At 44.9% G+C, this 17,379-nt stretch overlaps 1 protein-coding gene across 2 annotated transcripts in view; it reads left to right on the top strand.

The window, feature by feature from the left end:
* The window catches only part of LOC147706256 (targeting protein for Xklp2-B-like), a 54,157-nt gene extending 37,047 nt beyond the window's left edge, over positions 1-17,110 (top strand). For both annotated transcript variants that reach the window (XM_086929048.1, XM_086929047.1), the window contains 6 exons: positions 23-118; positions 207-374; positions 503-649; positions 840-951; positions 3,294-3,463; positions 16,384-17,110. In XM_086929048.1, the coding sequence (XP_086785174.1) occupies positions 23-118; positions 207-374; positions 503-649; positions 840-951; positions 3,294-3,463; positions 16,384-16,491 (801 nt within the window). In that variant the 3' untranslated portion in view covers positions 16,492-17,110. The remainder of the gene's footprint in view (positions 1-22; positions 119-206; positions 375-502; positions 650-839; positions 952-3,293; positions 3,464-16,383) is intronic.
* Positions 17,111-17,379: the final 269 nt, after the last annotated feature.

Genomic DNA, 17,379 nt, shown 5'->3' with positions numbered 1-17,379 from the left:
ACTAAAGTAAATTGCATTACAGGGTGTTCCAGAGAGAAAATGTGTTCTTCCTACGGTACCAAAGTCACCAGGTTTTGCTTTGAAGTACAGAGTCTCTCCATTCCCCCATGACGAGCAGGTAGGATTTGGTTATTTGATGTTCAGAACTACATTTCACAGTTCTAGACTTTGTGGAAATGATTAATACTGTCCTACTCGTCTTGTAGGAAGTGTCGGTCATTAAAGCCAATCCAATGCCAGATTTTGGTGCACCATTTAAGCTAAAAGCTCCAGAGCAGAAGCAGACTGAGATTATACCGTTCTCCTTTGAGTCCAGGGATAAGAAGCGTATCGCACGAACGGCAAAGAAACTAGAAGATCTAAGGAGAGAGGAGGTGAGGACAAATGCTGGTGTGTGGGTAGGCTTTTGTGTTTAAAGGTGGATGGGTCTTCTATACTGTTAGCGTGATGTCTTACTGGAGTAGTCAGCCCTTCACATTCCAGACTTAATTTGTATTTACAGGTTCCGGTGTTCAAAGCTTCATTGCTGCCTTACTTTGACCATGTCTCTCTTCCTGAGAAAAGGGTGAAACCTGTAACACAGCCAGAGCCTTTTAACCTCCAAATAGAGGAGAGAGGAGCGAAAAAGACCCAGCAATGGAAGCAGAAGGTCTGTACCACCTCTTGTAGCATGCAACTTTCATTTAGACTAATGTCATTATTTACTTTGTGATTCAGATTTGTAGTGCACATTCTGGGATATTTTTCCTAGTGGGATGGTTTGCAAACTATTTTAAAGGCGATGCACAAGCTTTGTAAATTGATAGAATGGAAGGTTATTACTTAACTTGTGTCTGCAGATCGAGGAGGAGCTGAAACAGCAGAAGGAAGCCACATGCTTCAAAGCTCGTCCCAGCACAGTCCTCCACCAGGAACCCTTTGTACCAAAGAGGGATAGCAGGATTTTGTCTGGTGAGACTTCCAAGCTCTACAAGTTTGGGGAGGAGGGTTAGGGAAGTGGAGGCTTTGGGGAAATGTTGTAGAGCTATACTATCAAAAAGGGGAGACCAGAGTGGGCGTTATGGGGCTCACGCCTGCCCTTACTCGAACACAAAAATTGGTTTGATTCTCTCAGATATGTGGTTTGCTTAATCCACAAGTCAGCAGGTTAGTTCTAGAGACCCAATGAGCTCTGTGTGCTGCTAGTGTTTACCTAAATTAAAGGCAATTCTAATAATTGGACAAGAATGGCTCACCCCCATAATGTGACATGCTTCATCATTTGCCACCTCGTCCCACCCTGGTAAGGTGTTACTACTAGGGTGGACTCGGCCTCAGAATGGAAATTTTCTGAGGAAGCACTTAGATATTTCTTAGGACAATGATTTAGGTCCAGCTTATGATTTAAAAAAAGTATATAATCCACTAAAGTCCTTTTAATAGGTGATATCCGTGGTTGATTTAAAGATTAGACAAAGAACAGGTGAATGAGTTAGTTGCGCTCGGAAGAAATAGTATTTAAAAACACTATCTGTTAAGCTCCAAGGATAAGGTCCTGGTCACCCACCATGAACCAAACAATGTGACCAAAAGACCAGCCACAATTGTAAAGCTGAAAAACAAATGGTATATCCTGAGCTAAAAATTTATCCATGTCAAAGTCCATCTATTAAATCCAATGAGTCAGATTATCTTCATTTATTTTACAATTCTTAAGTTAATCCAGTCTTCACCAAGAGAACATACATTAGCCGCTGCCAACACGTGTTTCGTCTTGGTCTGGTGACCAAAAGACTTCGTCAGGGCATATGGCTAGAATAGAATATATTGAGGTTATAAAAGGTGTGCCTTCGTCTGTCCTCTGCATCCACTCTTATAATTATTTAAGAGTAATTCCACGTTCGATAATATTCTCCGGGTTACCAATTGTATACGTAATTTATTAGCCGATCCTCAAGTCAGGAAGAAAGTATTGTACCCAACAATAGTAGTGGGAGTATATTCCAAACTGCCCGGTATAGCGTTTAGAGTTCACACGTGTCTTCGGAGTACAGAGAGATCACTAATCTTCTGATGCAAACGGCGTTCAATTGATTTAAAGATTACCAAGGGGTAAATACAGGATGTATACTTGAGTGTAATGACCTGTATGCGTCACTGTACAAAGATTGATGCCAACATGTTTCTGCTGCTAATCAGCCATGGGGCTAAGGCATTTGTCAGGGCCTTGTCTATGCCCCCTACACTGCAAATAGTAAGAGCAGGGTGGGCTAAGATTTAAGCAGAGGACCTACCTCTCAACCTGTATCCTAATTGGTGGTAACCTGGAACTAGTTGGTTAGATGATTCATGTTCTGTTCACAATGGGTCTCTCCTGTAGTCGCACTTTCACAAGGTCAAGAACCCACTTGTTACCTCACTTGTCCCATCGAACACCTGTCTGATGCAGACAGACGTTAGATGGGGCAAGTTAGCACTAGCTAAATAGTTCTAGGTTATCACTAATTATGATACTAGTTGAGTTAGGTACTGTTTAGATCTAAGCCCACCCATCACTTACTATTTGCAGTGTAGGGGCCATAGACACAGCCCTGACGAATGCCTTAGACTGACTGCTGATTAGAGGCAGAAACATGTTGGCATAATTATCTGTACAGTGACTCATACAGGTCATTAAGTATGCCTCCTGTATTTACCCCTTGATACTCTTTTAATCAACCAGGGATACCACCAAATTAATGGATACTTTAGTGGATTATTGAATCGTTTTTTAAAAGTTCTAAACTGGACCTAAATCAGTCGTCCAGAGAAGAAATGGCTAAGAACTTCCTCAAAGCCCCATTCTGAGGTAGTGTACCCTGATGGTAGCATCTTACCAGGGTGGGACAAGGTGGCAAATGATGCATTTCACATTATGTGAGTGAGCCATCCTCGTCTAATTCTTGGAATTGCCTTCAATTTAGGTAACAAACAACTATCAGCACACAACTCATTGGGTCTCTAGTGCTAACCTGCTGACTTGCTGATTAAGCAAACCGCATTTCTCTGAGGGTATAACACCAATATTTATTTACTGTTGGAGCTCCCTGTGGAAGTGATGAATTATTGCTACTTTCCCCACATGCTCCCTTTATGTAGCCTAGACCAGTATTGTGTCCTATGCGGGGGTTGTCTGCATGATCACTTACGCCATTCATCTTGCGATAGCTTTCACTTGTAGGAACTTTTCCATTTCAAGCTGAATGATGGCCATGTGGTCTCTGGAAGTGGCCGGTTGCTTAATGTGGTGTCCCTGCTTCTTTCTGGTTCCATAGTTCAAGATGACTTTGAGCTGGCAACTGAGAAACGTGCAAAGGAGAGACAGGAATTTGAGAAGCGGATGGCTGAGCTGGAGGCCATGAAGCAGAAGATGGAAGAAGAGGATCGAATTCGGAAAGAAGAGCAAGAGAAGCAAGAGCTGGCCCGAATGAGGAAACATGACCTGGTAAGTCTAGACAAAAAAATTAGGGTAACAGCAATGCCTGCTTGGTGATCAATATTTTAATGATAAAAGCCCAAATGACTATGCTAAAATGCAATATTATCCCTTGGAGTGTCAAAGATAATTTGTTCTAATGGAATCCATGCAGTGCTAACCAGAAATATTGCTGAAGTCAAGAGAATCCAATCTGGGATGCGATGTGACCTTCTCATATGATCGTAAAATGCACACTGGTTCAGAAAACAATCTACAGATATCATGCTGCGATCTACCTGACCATTTAGCATCCTCTCAATGATGGAATCCAGATGTTCTTCACTATCTTCCTCTTAGAATGGCACTCCAGGACCACCTTGCCTTAAAGAAGCCCAACACTCCTGGGCCCCATAAACACGTGTTGGTTGAATTATCAAGTTAAGAACTTTGTTTTCCCACGTCTGGGGCATTCCTGTGCGACATTTCCATTGGATGACCTGTGGTTTCACTACTTAAGTATACCGAGCAACTTTTTAGTACTCTATGGGGGTTGCTTTCTCTACTGTGCTGGTTCCGCCTTATATTCACCATGATCTTTCCTTGTTACTTCCCATCCACCATTGATCTTGCAGTTTTTCCATGCCTATTGCTTCTCTTCAACAAGCAGCTCCTGTGTCTCAGTAGCATGGACTTCCTCCCCCACCCAGTCCTTCATTGCTGCAACGCCCCTTATTGCTTTCTTAGAAATATATTTAAACATTTTGGGAGGTACTGCAGTTGCAATTTGGAACCAGGCTACTTCGTTTTGTATGTGCTTTTATGCCTATATTTTAACTTGCGGACGGTACAAAAGGGGGTGGTGGACGCAGCATCTGAACCAATCAAACACTCACACCCAGTCAAAAGATCTGGGTTTGATCCATCACCGTTCTTTAGCCCACTCTGCCACCCCAGTTCAGACATGGCTGTATGCAAATCAGTCTGACCCTGTGCCTCACGGGAACAGTCCAGCCCCAACTGCCAAGCCATGCCTTCCCTGGACTGGAAACAAGCTTCCGAGGACCGTTTTCTGGCAATCCAGCCGTCTTCAGCCCGGCTTGCTTGAATCCAGTGGCAAAGTGAGCAAGGGACTCATGTCTGAGCATACCCTGCCACACGTATGGCGGCCAAAAGCGGTACAAAAGGGGGTGGTGATGGACGGAGCATCTGAACCAATCAAACACTCACACCCAGTCAAAAGATCTGGGTTTGATCCATCACCGTTCTGCCATAAGTGTTATAGGGTATGCTCAGACGTGAGTCCCTTGCTCACTTTGCCACTGGATTCAAGCAAGCCGTACTGAAGACGGCTGGAATGCCAGAAACCGGTCCTCGGAAGCTTGCTTCCGGTCCAGGGAAGGCATGGTTTGGCAGTTCGGGCTGGACTGTTCCCATGAGGCACAGGGTCAGACTGAATTGCATATAGCCATGTCTGAACTGGGGTGGTAGAGTGGGCTAAAGAACGGTGATGGATTAAACCCAGATCTTTTGACTGGGTGTGAGTTTGATTCAGATGCTCCGTCCATCACCACCCCCTTTTGTACCGCTATATTTTAACTTGCAGCACCAAGATTGGCATCTTACCTTTTTGGAATGGTAAATTTAAGAAATGGCACACACGTGTGTGCATGTCATGATGCTGGTTTGATGAAATATGCATGCATATACATCATGGCATCCTTTTTGATGCTGCGGTTCAGCATCAACAGTAACTATTTTTAGGTCTGCATGAGATGTGCATGCGCTGTTCTGCGACACCTTCTGTATCTGAATAGGGGTTGGAAGCACCTCCCATCTTTTCTATTGCCTCATATTAGAGCCCTTCTTAAATACCTGCTTTTGTTTGGTTATGTTTAATTAGTCCCGCACTTTGGTGTTTCGGACCCTCCGAGGCGACTGCCTCAGTTAGTGGTCTTGTTACTTCCTATGTACTTCATGCTTTTCCTCGGCTTGTGTACCATCACGGCTGCTTCACGGACGCCACGCTTCATGTTTTGGACAGATGATTCAAACGGCCCTTTGTCCCTTCACTGCAGGGGTTTTCGTTGCTCAGTCAAATGCAGCATGCTTGATGCCGTTTTATTTATGAATGGTGCTGCTTTGACTTTAAGCACGCCTTTTTAAACGGCCCCACTTAAACTTTAAATTGAAGCGGAGGTGAGGGCTGCACTTCAACATACGCCTTTATTTCTGCACGGTGCCATGCAACTCCTCCCCTGTCTGCTTTTCCAGTTCACAACTTTGCTAATTGGCTGCAGCAGAGCTCCATATCCCCAGATCAATGTGGGATGCTTGCAGAGGGACATTGAACTGAATTTATGGATGATCCTTGTTAGTAAATGGATCTAATACAGGATTTCTATCATACTTAGCAGTTGAATTCCTCGGCAGGGTGTGTCAACTCACCTATTTAAAGTGCGACTCCAGGTTTTAAAGCAAGAAAAGGTTGTATTTGACATGTTCACAAAATAACACCCACTTCAATTCAAGCACATGGGGCAATTCCATACACCCGAATTATTTTTCGGAAAAAATGTCTTTCTCTCTCAAATGTGAGCAAGTACACAGCGGTGTGTAGCACTGTGACCTTTGTTCTATCAACAGCGCCTTTGTTTCCTGTGTAATTTGTGTGAAGGATGGACCAAAGTACAAGCACTTTCTCACACCGTAACAGTTGAACACTAAACAGATGTACCATACACCATACCGCACACGCAGTGTCTCATTGCACACCGCACTAAATACTGAATTTGCTCCGACTTGCAGTTGGTAAAGATTCAGTCTTCACCATCGCTCCAACTCCTCAGAGCAGTCTCACCGCCGGCAGCACTCGCGCAAGCTGTCTTGTACAACTGGTACTTTTCTCACACCGGTTACAGACTGAGGAAAACCTTGACCGCACTTTACAACCCCCAGTCTTTACTAGAAGAAAAGTCGCTCCTTTCACACTAGCAGGTTCTAATAGCAAAAAAAGCTCTGTGACGCCGAATCAGGTAGTAAGTGCTATATAAATGCAATAACAATACATTAGTGCCATGTCTCCTTTTCTTAATATTGGAATTATGACACCTATTCGCATTAGACCTGGGTAATTCCTTTTTAAGGTAAGTGCTTTACAATATAAATATGCCAATACTGCACTGGCTTTGTGGATAGTCATGGTGTAACCTGCTAAATTTTAATGCAGAGTTGGGGGACATAGAGGCAGGTTTCTCAGTCACACAAAGAATGCTTCTCGATATACCCAACCCCTGCCCTCACACGCCTGAACAATTCCTTGACTCTCGGCATAGTCCCCTCAGCGTTTAAAGAGGCCACAGTCATTCCGCTGTTAAAAAAAAAAAACCCGGGGCAGACCCAGCTTGTAAAGCTAACTTTCGGCCCATATCCCTATTGCCCTACCTGGCAAAAGTTCTGGAGGCTCACGTGGCTAAATGCCTCTCTAACTTTCTTGAGGAGTCTTCCTGCTTCGACCCCCACCAGGCAGGCTTTCGACCGGCACACCCCACAGAAGCAGTAGTCACCGCAGTCCTGGAAACGCTGCGAGACTGCGCTGACAGACGCTCCCCACAGGCCCTGGTGCTCCTGGACCTATCTGCCGCTTTTGACACGGTCGACCATAACATCTTGGTCGACCGTGTCGAACAGGCCGGCATCCGGGACCTAGCGGCCGGCTGGCTGAGGTCCTTTCTGACAAACCGCAATCAATCACTACGTCTTGGAGACCTAGTGGGTGCCAAACAACCCATCACTTGCGGAGTTCCACAAGGTTCTTCCCTGTCACCTCACTTATTTAACCTTTACATACTTCCCCTGATTCAGACTCTAAGACAAACAGGTGAGAGTCTTCAATTATGCCGATGATTTACAACTGCTTTTTACCATCAACAACACGAAGACTCCATACTGCATTTTCAGTCCACCATGAGTTTTATTAAAACATGGATGGACCAGAACCAGCTTAAACTGAACCCGGGAAAAACCCGAGTTAGTCCTGACCGGCGACAGCGCCAAGTATTGGGGTCCACACTATTGGCCTTCTGAACTGGGCCAAGCTCCAACACCCTCCGTGTCGGCCAAAACACTTGGAGTCACCGTGGACTGCGATCTGTCACTGAAAGCACAGGTAGGTCAGGTGGTCTCCAAGTGTTTCTTCCAACTAAAAAAAATCCGGAAGGTCCGTCTTCTACTTACGCCTGAGGCAATCACCCAGGTCGTGATCTCTACCGGCCCCACTTAAACTTTAAATTGAAGCGGAGGTGAGGGCTGCACTTCAACATACGCCTTTATTTCTGCATGGTGCCATGCAACTCCTCCCCTGTCTGCTTTTCCAGTTCCCAACTTTGCTAACTGGCTGCAGCAGAGCTCCATATCACCAGATCCATGTGGGATGCTTGCAGAGGGACATTGAACTGAATTTATGGATGAGCCTTGTTAGTAAATGGATGATCTAATACAGGTAGGTCAGGTAGGTCAGGTGGTCTCCAAGTGTTTCTTCCAACTAAAAAAAATCCGGAAGGTCCGTCTTCTACTTACGCCTGAGGCAATCACCCAGGTCGTGATCTCTACCGTCCTGTCCCATCTGGACTACGCGAATGCCATCTACCTAGGTCTTCCCAACTACCTATCCAAACGACTCCAGATGGTACAGAACCATGCTTCGAGGCTAATTCTGAACCAACCAAGGCGACAGGCAGCCACCCCCCTACTTAGGAAACTGCACTGGCTCCCAGTCATCCAACGCTGTGCCTTTAAAACCGGATGCATAATATTCAAATCCCTTTACTGTAAAAGCCCCAGATTTATTAATCAAGTAATCTCCAGATACACTCTATCTCGAAACCTACGCTCACTCCACCTGAGCCTCCTGCAGACGCCTTCTTTCAAACTTAAGCGCGCCGGAGGCCGTAGGTTCGCCACACTTGCTTCCTGCTTGTGGAACTCCCTTCCTTTGGAGATCCGGAACTGTCAAGACCTTCTGTCCTTCCCGAAAGCCCTGAAGACCTGGCTCTTCAGACAAGCATTTCAATAACTCATTTCTCCTCATCTGTTTGTCACTGCTGGTCGCAGCGCCAAGAAACCAATCGGTGACAGTGCGCTTAAGAAATTTTTTCATAACATAAAACAACTGTAAACATCCATTTGAATGTACTCTTGCACTTTTTTGCCAGGCACAGGACTTCAGGTCTGCTTCTGAGGAAATATTGATATTTTTTACGTCTTTCATTTTCAGTGGTACATAATTGCATTGAGTACAATTAAACCATGTTCAAATGCAGCCAGATGTACACATGTCATTTACTTTTCTTCCTGAGAAAACACTTCACTATGTAGAAACTCATTTTCTTAATGCCCAATCCTTAACTAAGTTTTGGGGTAATCTGTTTTCTTACCACCCCACCCCTCGAGGGGAGTTGCTTCAGCTCTGTTTAATTTAATCACCAACCATTTTCAGGGTGGGAAAGGTTTTGGTTGGAGATTGTGAATGCCCGCAGATGTACAGGTTTGTTCACATAAACCCTCAATACTAAAGTTCTTCTACAACCCATATCCCACCCTTTGCTTGGGACCTCTTACTACACACGTCTCCACAGCACTATTCACGCCTGCTAGAATCCTTTTGTGAACACCTGCCAGGTACAAATGTAGCTAGTGTTGGCCATAAATGTAGGTTTAGAGCTGTAAATCCATTTGAGCCCCTCCCATTGTCTGTGCTTGCCTGTAATAAGCATGCATATATTTACATATGTTAACACTAAAGCAAGAACTATTCGTATGGCCAGTGCTTTTCTCCGGAAAAGGACTTTAGTGCAAAGCTTATACCCAGAATTTGGTTCCAAGCTTGCTATGCCAAAGAACTCTAGTAGCATGTAACCTTCATAACAAACTTGCAATCTAGTTTGAAAACCTTAAACCCTATCGGGCAGTCCGGAAGAAGCCACATTTCAAGCCATCAATCTCGGTCTCTGACCAGCACAACCCAGGCATCCTGGTATGTTCATATTTGCTAAATATCCCACTCCTGTCCTCCCCTTTTTTCTTTTACCAATCGATCTTTGTTTTGATGGCCACTTATCTTGAGTATAAATCTTTGATTGCCACCTGGAAGATAAGAAAAAATGATTTGCTCCCACAGCAATAAACGGTTAGCCCATAGGCCTTTCACTCATGTTCGCACTGACTGCTGTGCCTCCGGACTGTATTCAGGGGTTGTGTAAATGCATGCTCAACTTGGGTAGAGGTTGCTGATGTCGGTCATATGGGTTGTCGACCAGCATGGCTAGCACTTTCAAACCAACCCTTTTTTTTTTTTATTAAATATTTTTGTGTGGGTTTTTTCAACACGGGTACAGCATACTTTTTAGCAGTTGATTTAATATCCTCACAACATCATCCGGAGGTATAGGCACGTGCAACATAGATACATAGTCTAGTGATGCGTACTTCTCAAATACCCAGTCCCACCCCTTTACCTTTCTGCAATACCCTGCCAAACCGGAAGCCTTTTTGATCTGTTTACTGACCATATTTTCCAGTAATAGAAAACGTGGGTTCGCCCATAGGTGGGTCGAGTGCTGACTGCTGTAGGGCTGACTCTACACCTCAAAAGGCCCAAACTAGACTAAAACTAGTCTGTCGAAGGGAACCGGGTGTGTACCTTGGGCTTGACCGCACCTGTTTGAGCAGAAAGTACACTGGCTTATGTATGGTTGGGCCTTGTATGTACTGGCACAGTGATGCAAAGTAAGGGACCGGAATGTGACCCAGGAGAATTACTAGTGGTTGAGATTAGTTTAAGCAATCTGCTCATAACGGTTTTCCTCAGTGGGTGAATAAGTGGTCTCTGCTGAAGCCCCTGCCGTTAAAGCAGTTTGTAACGGTCGTCTCTGTTCTTACACTAAATGTTGCCACTCAATGTGCTGTTTGCCCCTTCATGGTGGCCAGCTGTGGGCACTGCTGGTTCCTACAGTTGTTGCTGTGTTTCCTCCTTCTGTGATTGCTTCTTTTTTCCTGCTGTGTAGCATATGGTTGCTGATGTGATTGACATTTATTGTCACTATTATTGTTGCAGATTTGGCAGCAGTTTTAGTTGATGGGCGATCCCTTTGGTTCGTGCTGGGGTTGTTGCTCTGTTCCCTAATATGGTGACATTTGTGGTCTGTCATTGATGCTGTGGTCACTATTGAGTTGCCTGCCGAACTTGGAGCGGATACTGCTTTGGTGGTGGTTGTTGCTACTGTGGTCCCTACTTTTGTTGTTCTTGCAATAGTAGCTCATTGGTCACTGCTGTTGTCTCATCTGTTAGCAACTGTTGCTCTCGTCACCCCTGATGTGGTGGCAGCCAGGGTTGCCTCTGTTTACAGTTGTTGATACTCTGGTTCCTGCTGTGGTGGTTGACGTAGCTGCTGGCGAAGTCCTGGTGTTTATGTGGACTAATATCATGAGAAGAGCCAGTCACAGCTTTTGTTAGGGAAGCCACCCCCGTACCTTACCGCTCACCACTGTGATTTAAATGCTCAAGTTTATTCCTGGACAAACTTAAGTCACACTCCTAACAGCAAAATCTTTCTAGACCGGGCCCTGCTCCTTAACCAGGTACAGTGGGGTAAATTGACAGCCTGTATGTGGCTGGCTGTCAAACTGTATCCACCGTCAAAATGGCATGCTCCAGCTGTCATTTGCTTGAAGTAGTTTTTGGGAACAAGGCTTATTTTTCTACAGCTCTTTTGACCTTTGAACCCACAAATATGGCACGGTCTGGGTGCATGCAACCTGTCCCCATCTTTGCTTCAGGGAGCTGTTTGTTTCACTTAAAGGGAGTTGTCGGCTGCACGTGTGCTGCATGGCTAAATACTTATAAGGTCCCAAACAAGAGACTGATTAGCTATGCCAATGCTTGTTTTTATTGCTATGCTGAAACCTTAGGCAAAACCAAAAGGCGAGAGATTGGCTTTGACAATCTGGCTTTTTCTTGTATTCCAGGGTTCTCAAAAGATGTAAGTCATTAGGGTCTATATTTTGTGGCATATAAAACAAGCATTGGCAATGCATCTCTTTCGCCTATGTAATGAATATAGAGCGGTTTTCATCAATCCTCTGGGATAAGGAAAGAGATCCCTGATAATACTGGAGTGGAGAGAATGTGGCGCAGCAGCCACAGCTACTGACTCGAGCGGTTAGTCTTGGCGGAGCCGCGCAACATCTCATGTTTCTATGCAAATCACTTAATCTCTCCAGGTGATACATTGTTATATAAATATACTGCAAGAGTAAAAGGCAAAACTTTATGAAAAAACAGTTCCCCCAAGACGTATGTTAACAGTATTTCGGCAGCGGTTAACTGATAAGAGAAGCAGACTAGGAATAAACATTGGTAAATGCAGGAAAATATGCTTCAGCCAATAGAAATGGAGGAAAGGTAAATGGCACGCACAGGAACCAATGAGAAGCCAAGAAAGAGGCAGGATGTACAGTCTCTTGATTATATTACAAACAATAGATTTTCTCAAACGCTGTGTAGGTGAAATCTAAAAACGACAGGGGAAGTGTTTTTCCGGTGCTTAAGGACACTTTTTTGGGGTTTTTGTTGCACCCGTCACCTGTTAGATCGTTTATAGACCACGAATGAATACACTTGGAGGGGAGCAGATGGAAAATAAGTGTCAAATTTAGAAGGGAAGAGTTTGTTCCTCTCTATTACTTTATAAATGTAAGCAGCCACTCCCTCCGATTTACCATGTAAATAAACGCCTGTACAGCTCTACAGCCTTTCTGACTCGTGTGGGTCTTTCTGCCCCAGCTTGATATACTGGGCAGGCAGTCTGATATGAAAGTGGCTTCATCATGCAGGCCTGGCTGAAACGGCCGGGCGGTCTGGCTTACTTACCCTGTAGAACCTATTCCTTCATTGACCCTTGGGATCCTCCTTAGCTGTGGTACGGTCGTCCCTTCATTTCGCTACTGTACAGGTGGACATGTGGGGGTGGTCTGGGACCTGGTTCAAGATACCCCATTGGACAACAGGGATTGGACACAAGTTAGCAAATTGACCCACACTCTTGTAATGCCCACCACAAATTTGTACTTTACAATTTTCTTCATAGGACTTAAGCCTACCCCCAGGGACATGCACCGAATGACCCCCGACATGACCAGATAGTTGCCTGTGAAGTGGCAAGAGTAGAGCAGGCTTCCTGCGCTTAACCTGGCGGTGCTGATTGGTGCAGGAATTCTGTAAACTGGTAGACAGCAGCACTAGGACCACGCACTTGAACAGAACGCTATCCCCTCAATGCTGCTTTCTCTGTTACATGAGGCTGCTGAAAGGCAGAAAGATGCACTGCAAAATCTTAGTTTGTACTGGTCGTAGGTCAACAGAGGGTCGCTATCACCTTGATAGGGCAGAGGGCACCGAGGTCCCAATGTATCAGAGTGGGCCGTAGCGAAGGAGATTCACATGAAGCTCAGTAGGTGGGATGAGAATTTAAATGACACACTAGCTGACTGGAGAGCCCTGGTTGACACTTTCCTAGATCCTGATTCGGATGAGACTGCATTGGACAGTGATTACTTGGATGATCGAGGGGGTGATATCCAGATAGGGATCCCCAATGCCTGAGCAGCAGTTGTGGCTTATGACCCCTTGGCGGGAAGAACTCCGTTTCTACTTGTGAAGTTGTTTGATCACCCATTATCCCAGTGACCATAAAAATTGTCTTCAGCCTTGTGTGTTGTACCTGCCATTGTGTAAACTGCTATCTGCTGTTTTGCTCTTATAGTATTGTAAAACTGAAATGTAGGGTTTTTAAAAAAAAGTAATTGTGCTTTGGTAGCTAGGGTCAGGCTAGTATAAAGTAGGCCAGAGCACCAAACATAAGTGTCCAAATTTACAAACCAGATAGGAAATCAGACAAGTTTTAAACTTGTATAGATGCGCTGTTTAGTGTTTTGCAGGTTATGGGAGACTGCATGGATTTGAGCTTGCTGCAGGCCGTGCTTGTGGTAATATCCGGGAAATCAACAGGAAAAAACAGCCACACAAACTGCTAAACCGAATCACACACTGACCTGTCTGCTCAGACCAAACTGTCGGGCACTGCCCGATTGCCCTATAGGCCAGTCCAAGCGTGGGCAGAACGAGTTAAAGTGACAGATGGATGGCATCGTCTCCTTCTGATCAACTTAAGTCATTGAGCACGGCTGTACCACTGGTTGTTTGAAGGGCACGAACGTGCTTGATTTGTGTCCAGGATGCTCATGACTTCCGTCAACACCTGCACTTTCTAGCCTAAACAGTGAAGGCCTAAATATAGACCAGACATTTTGGCAGATCGTATAAGGCAGATGAAGGTCTAAAGTTTTCTAGTAGTCTGGAGGAAAAGTCTACTATGGCTTAAGCTTGATAGTGTAGTTGTGACTATCAAGCCAATGATAAGTTTTTTTTGTTTTTTTAATACATTTATTGGCATTTAAGTAGGACAAGTTAATCATAATGTTGTATCCTTTGCATATATAAAAAACTAACATTCGCCACGAAAAAAACATGCTCCACTCGAATACACAATGGGGTTATAGAGCATAAAGAGAACAGTTCCATTTAAAAGCTGAGACAAGATTATGGAACCTCAGTATAATAGAAAATATATGCATTTATTTAGTACAGTGCCAACCAATCAACTGACCCTCCCCCTCTACCCACCCGCAGCTCATGGGGCAGGACATCTAGGGGCTCTTGCAGCTCAGCAAGCATTGCCACCCAGGCTTGCAAGTCATCTGCCAGTTTGTCCCTTTGGTAGCAACGCATATGGCACTTCTCTGATACTGCCCATTCAGCCACATCTTGCAACCAGTCAGACACTTTGGTGCCAATAGGAGACAACCACCCCCTTTTGCGAGAACCAAACCCAGGAGGAAAAACATGTTTTTGTTTTTCTTTCTTTGGTACCTGTATCATTCCCAACAGGCACTGGCCCACATCTCGAGGAACGGACCATCCTGTGACTGCATTTAAGGACTCCAATGGTCAGTCAGAAATGATCCAAGTCTGGACACCTCAATCTTGTGTAGAAAGTACGCTTCCTGCCTGGCAACTGGGATAGGAGGAGGGACACGTGGTAAATTGCATGTATCCTAGACTGGGTGAAGTACGCCTGTTGCACGACATGGTATTGGAGCAACTTGAACTTTGAATTACTAGAGGCCCCCTTCACCCCTTTGTGCATTCCTTCCCATTCATTAGCAGAAAGGAGGACCCCGAGAATCCCATGTCACTGGTTGTGCATCGACAAGTCTGTCTGATTGTTTAGAGCGCTGCGGAGGATTGGCCGCAGTCTCCGGCCCTGAGCCATATTTAGTTACATTCTCAACATCTGTGATTCCTGTGGGACAGCAGGAAAGGAGGGCCATTTTCCACAGGCAGTCGCTGCAAACCGCAAGAATTGGCCCGTCCCCAAGGCAAACGTTCCCACTGCATCCACCAGGGTGATAAATGTATCCTGGTACAAGCAGGGTTGGATTGGCATAACAAATAGTCCCGGACACGTTAAAAAAAAAAAAGTGGCCCACGTTTGCTTATTGCTATTCCACAAACCACTGCTTTTGCGAACGTTTATTAAAAGGGGGAGGGATAGGGGTTAAAAGGAACAGATTGGTTTACACTGGTGAAACACCTTAAAACAAGTGAGGCTACTTTTGCTCAGGCCCCCTGCCCCCATCAATATGCATAAATTAATGGGCCATCCCAAAGAAAGAAAGGGAGTGACCCTTTGGCCTGTTGATAAAAAAAGGGGGGTAATGGACCCCATCTACCTCCAGAAAGGCCGCTCAGGCACCCACTGGGCCGCTGGCGGCATCGAACAACCGCAGAAACCACCCAAATCCCCCCCCCCCCCCCCACCACCCCCGGCTGCTCGAAAAAGCAGCCCACAGCTGGAGCTCGGATAGAGGCCCCTCTGGCATTGCCTGAGTGCCCGCATTACCAATCAGACACTGGGTAAAAGTCATGCAAGGTGTCCCACCCAACCGTTGGTAAAAGTTCTTTGTCTCTTACTTTTGAATTGGGTCCATATGTTCACATCCAGGAGTGAATGAGGTGAATGCAATTGACAACGGCTGCAGTGCAGGCCCAAAATAGACCAAACTGAAACTATGCACCCAGAATGCTATGAGACTGCAGGAACGTCCATGTGCATGCAGAGAACAAGACCACTGGCTTTTCCTTGGGTCACGTCAATACAAACGTGCTTTTAGCAGGAATGGGTCAAATCCTACCACAGTTGCAATTATCAGGTTAAGTTCAGGGGTAATGTCATCTGTTGGGTGCTAGGTTAGTTTTCTTAAGAATCTAGATGAGCAGTAGCTGAGTTTGTATACAAATTGATATAATAGTTTTAGCTCCACCAAGACCAGGTTACTGGCAATCCTGTCCATGCTGAATGTGCCATGAAATGTCAACTGCAAAACGACCAGATGGATAAACGCATGGCGGTGTAATTGTTTTTATTGATTCACTGTTTACATTCCAATAAGTAACCTACTCAGTGTAAGTATCTGCTGTTGTGCCAGTAAACCAGCCTAGCAATCACATAGGCTTCCCAAAGCAGCATTTGGATGGCATGGTCACATCTGGTGCCCTGGCCTTCCCACTGGTGAACCGGTCTTTGGCTCCATGGTAAACAGAATGATTCCCCCTTGTGGGGTGTATTGTGTGGTCCATGCTTCAGTGCATGTGGTACGCGTCTAGCTATACAACCTGCACTCTGGGGTTACTTAATTTGGGAGTGGAGTTTATTTTGTGGGACCAATGTTGAAGTTTGAGCATTCAAATCACTGCTTTAAAACTACACTCTGCTGCACTCTGTGGTTGTCTAATGCAGTGTTTGTTTCGCTGTCCGCCCTCGTAACTGCAGGTTCACAAAGCTCAACCAGTGAAGAAGTACAAGGCTGTGGAGGTGAAGACCAGAGAGTTGCAAGTGACCGTCCCCAAGTCGCCCAACTTCTCAGATCGCTTTAAGTGAAGACCACTAACTTCTAAGCTACTCCTAAATCCTTGGGACCTTGCAGGTGGTCAATCTGGGGTTGCTCTGATGTTCCTGCCCAATCAATGGGACTAGTAATGTTGTGTACTGATTGCACTTTAATATACTTGCACTTCCTGTAACCACCTGCATGAGTTATATGTAATGTATCCTGGCTGCTTACTCCGTATAGTATTGCACTGTGTAAGATATTCATGCTATGTTGGAGGTTTTACATTCTACCTGCTTGCACTGTATATAATTGCATAGGTTGTATACTGCTGTGTAGTTTCCATGTGTGTGGTCTGAATAGAACGGAGCGTCGTGCACATTCTGCAGGCTTTTGTACAATTGTGTATGCTGTTACCGTCTCACTTATCGAACTGCTCGATTTCTAGAATTTGCGGGCTCTGCTTGCCAGCACACGTCATGCATCTGTATATTGTGTGAATTTGTATATAGTTATTTGTAGTGTACCTGAGAATTCTGTATATATATATATATATTTTCTGATGTCATGGACACTTACAATGCACCATGATCGTCGAACCCTACATTTTATTTCAAATTGAAATGTATCATAGTATCTTGTATTTTTCTAATAAAGTAAATACACATTACTTTCTGTTGAGTCGTGCTTTGTATTTAAATGATCATATTTTGTTTCCTTTTAGGCTATACTAGTAATGTTACCCAGCTGGGTGATGTTTTTTGTCTGAATGGGGTTAAGTCATATGACCGCTCCATTTATGGTTCAGATGGGCCTTCTCGTCATGCACTTTCTGTGCACTCCATGCAGTTACTCCCGTTGAATAGAGTGGGGCTCATTTCTGGCAGCCCACTTTTATTTCTAAAGGTTACTGCTTTCCCCTTCACTGAATACAAATA

This window comes from Lissotriton vulgaris, chromosome 7, assembly GCF_964263255.1.
Source record: "Lissotriton vulgaris chromosome 7, aLisVul1.2, whole genome shotgun sequence".
NCBI lineage: Eukaryota > Metazoa > Chordata > Amphibia > Caudata > Salamandridae > Lissotriton > Lissotriton vulgaris.
Note: the sequence above shows the minus strand (reverse complement) of the source record. Positions and strands in the feature narration are given on the sequence as shown.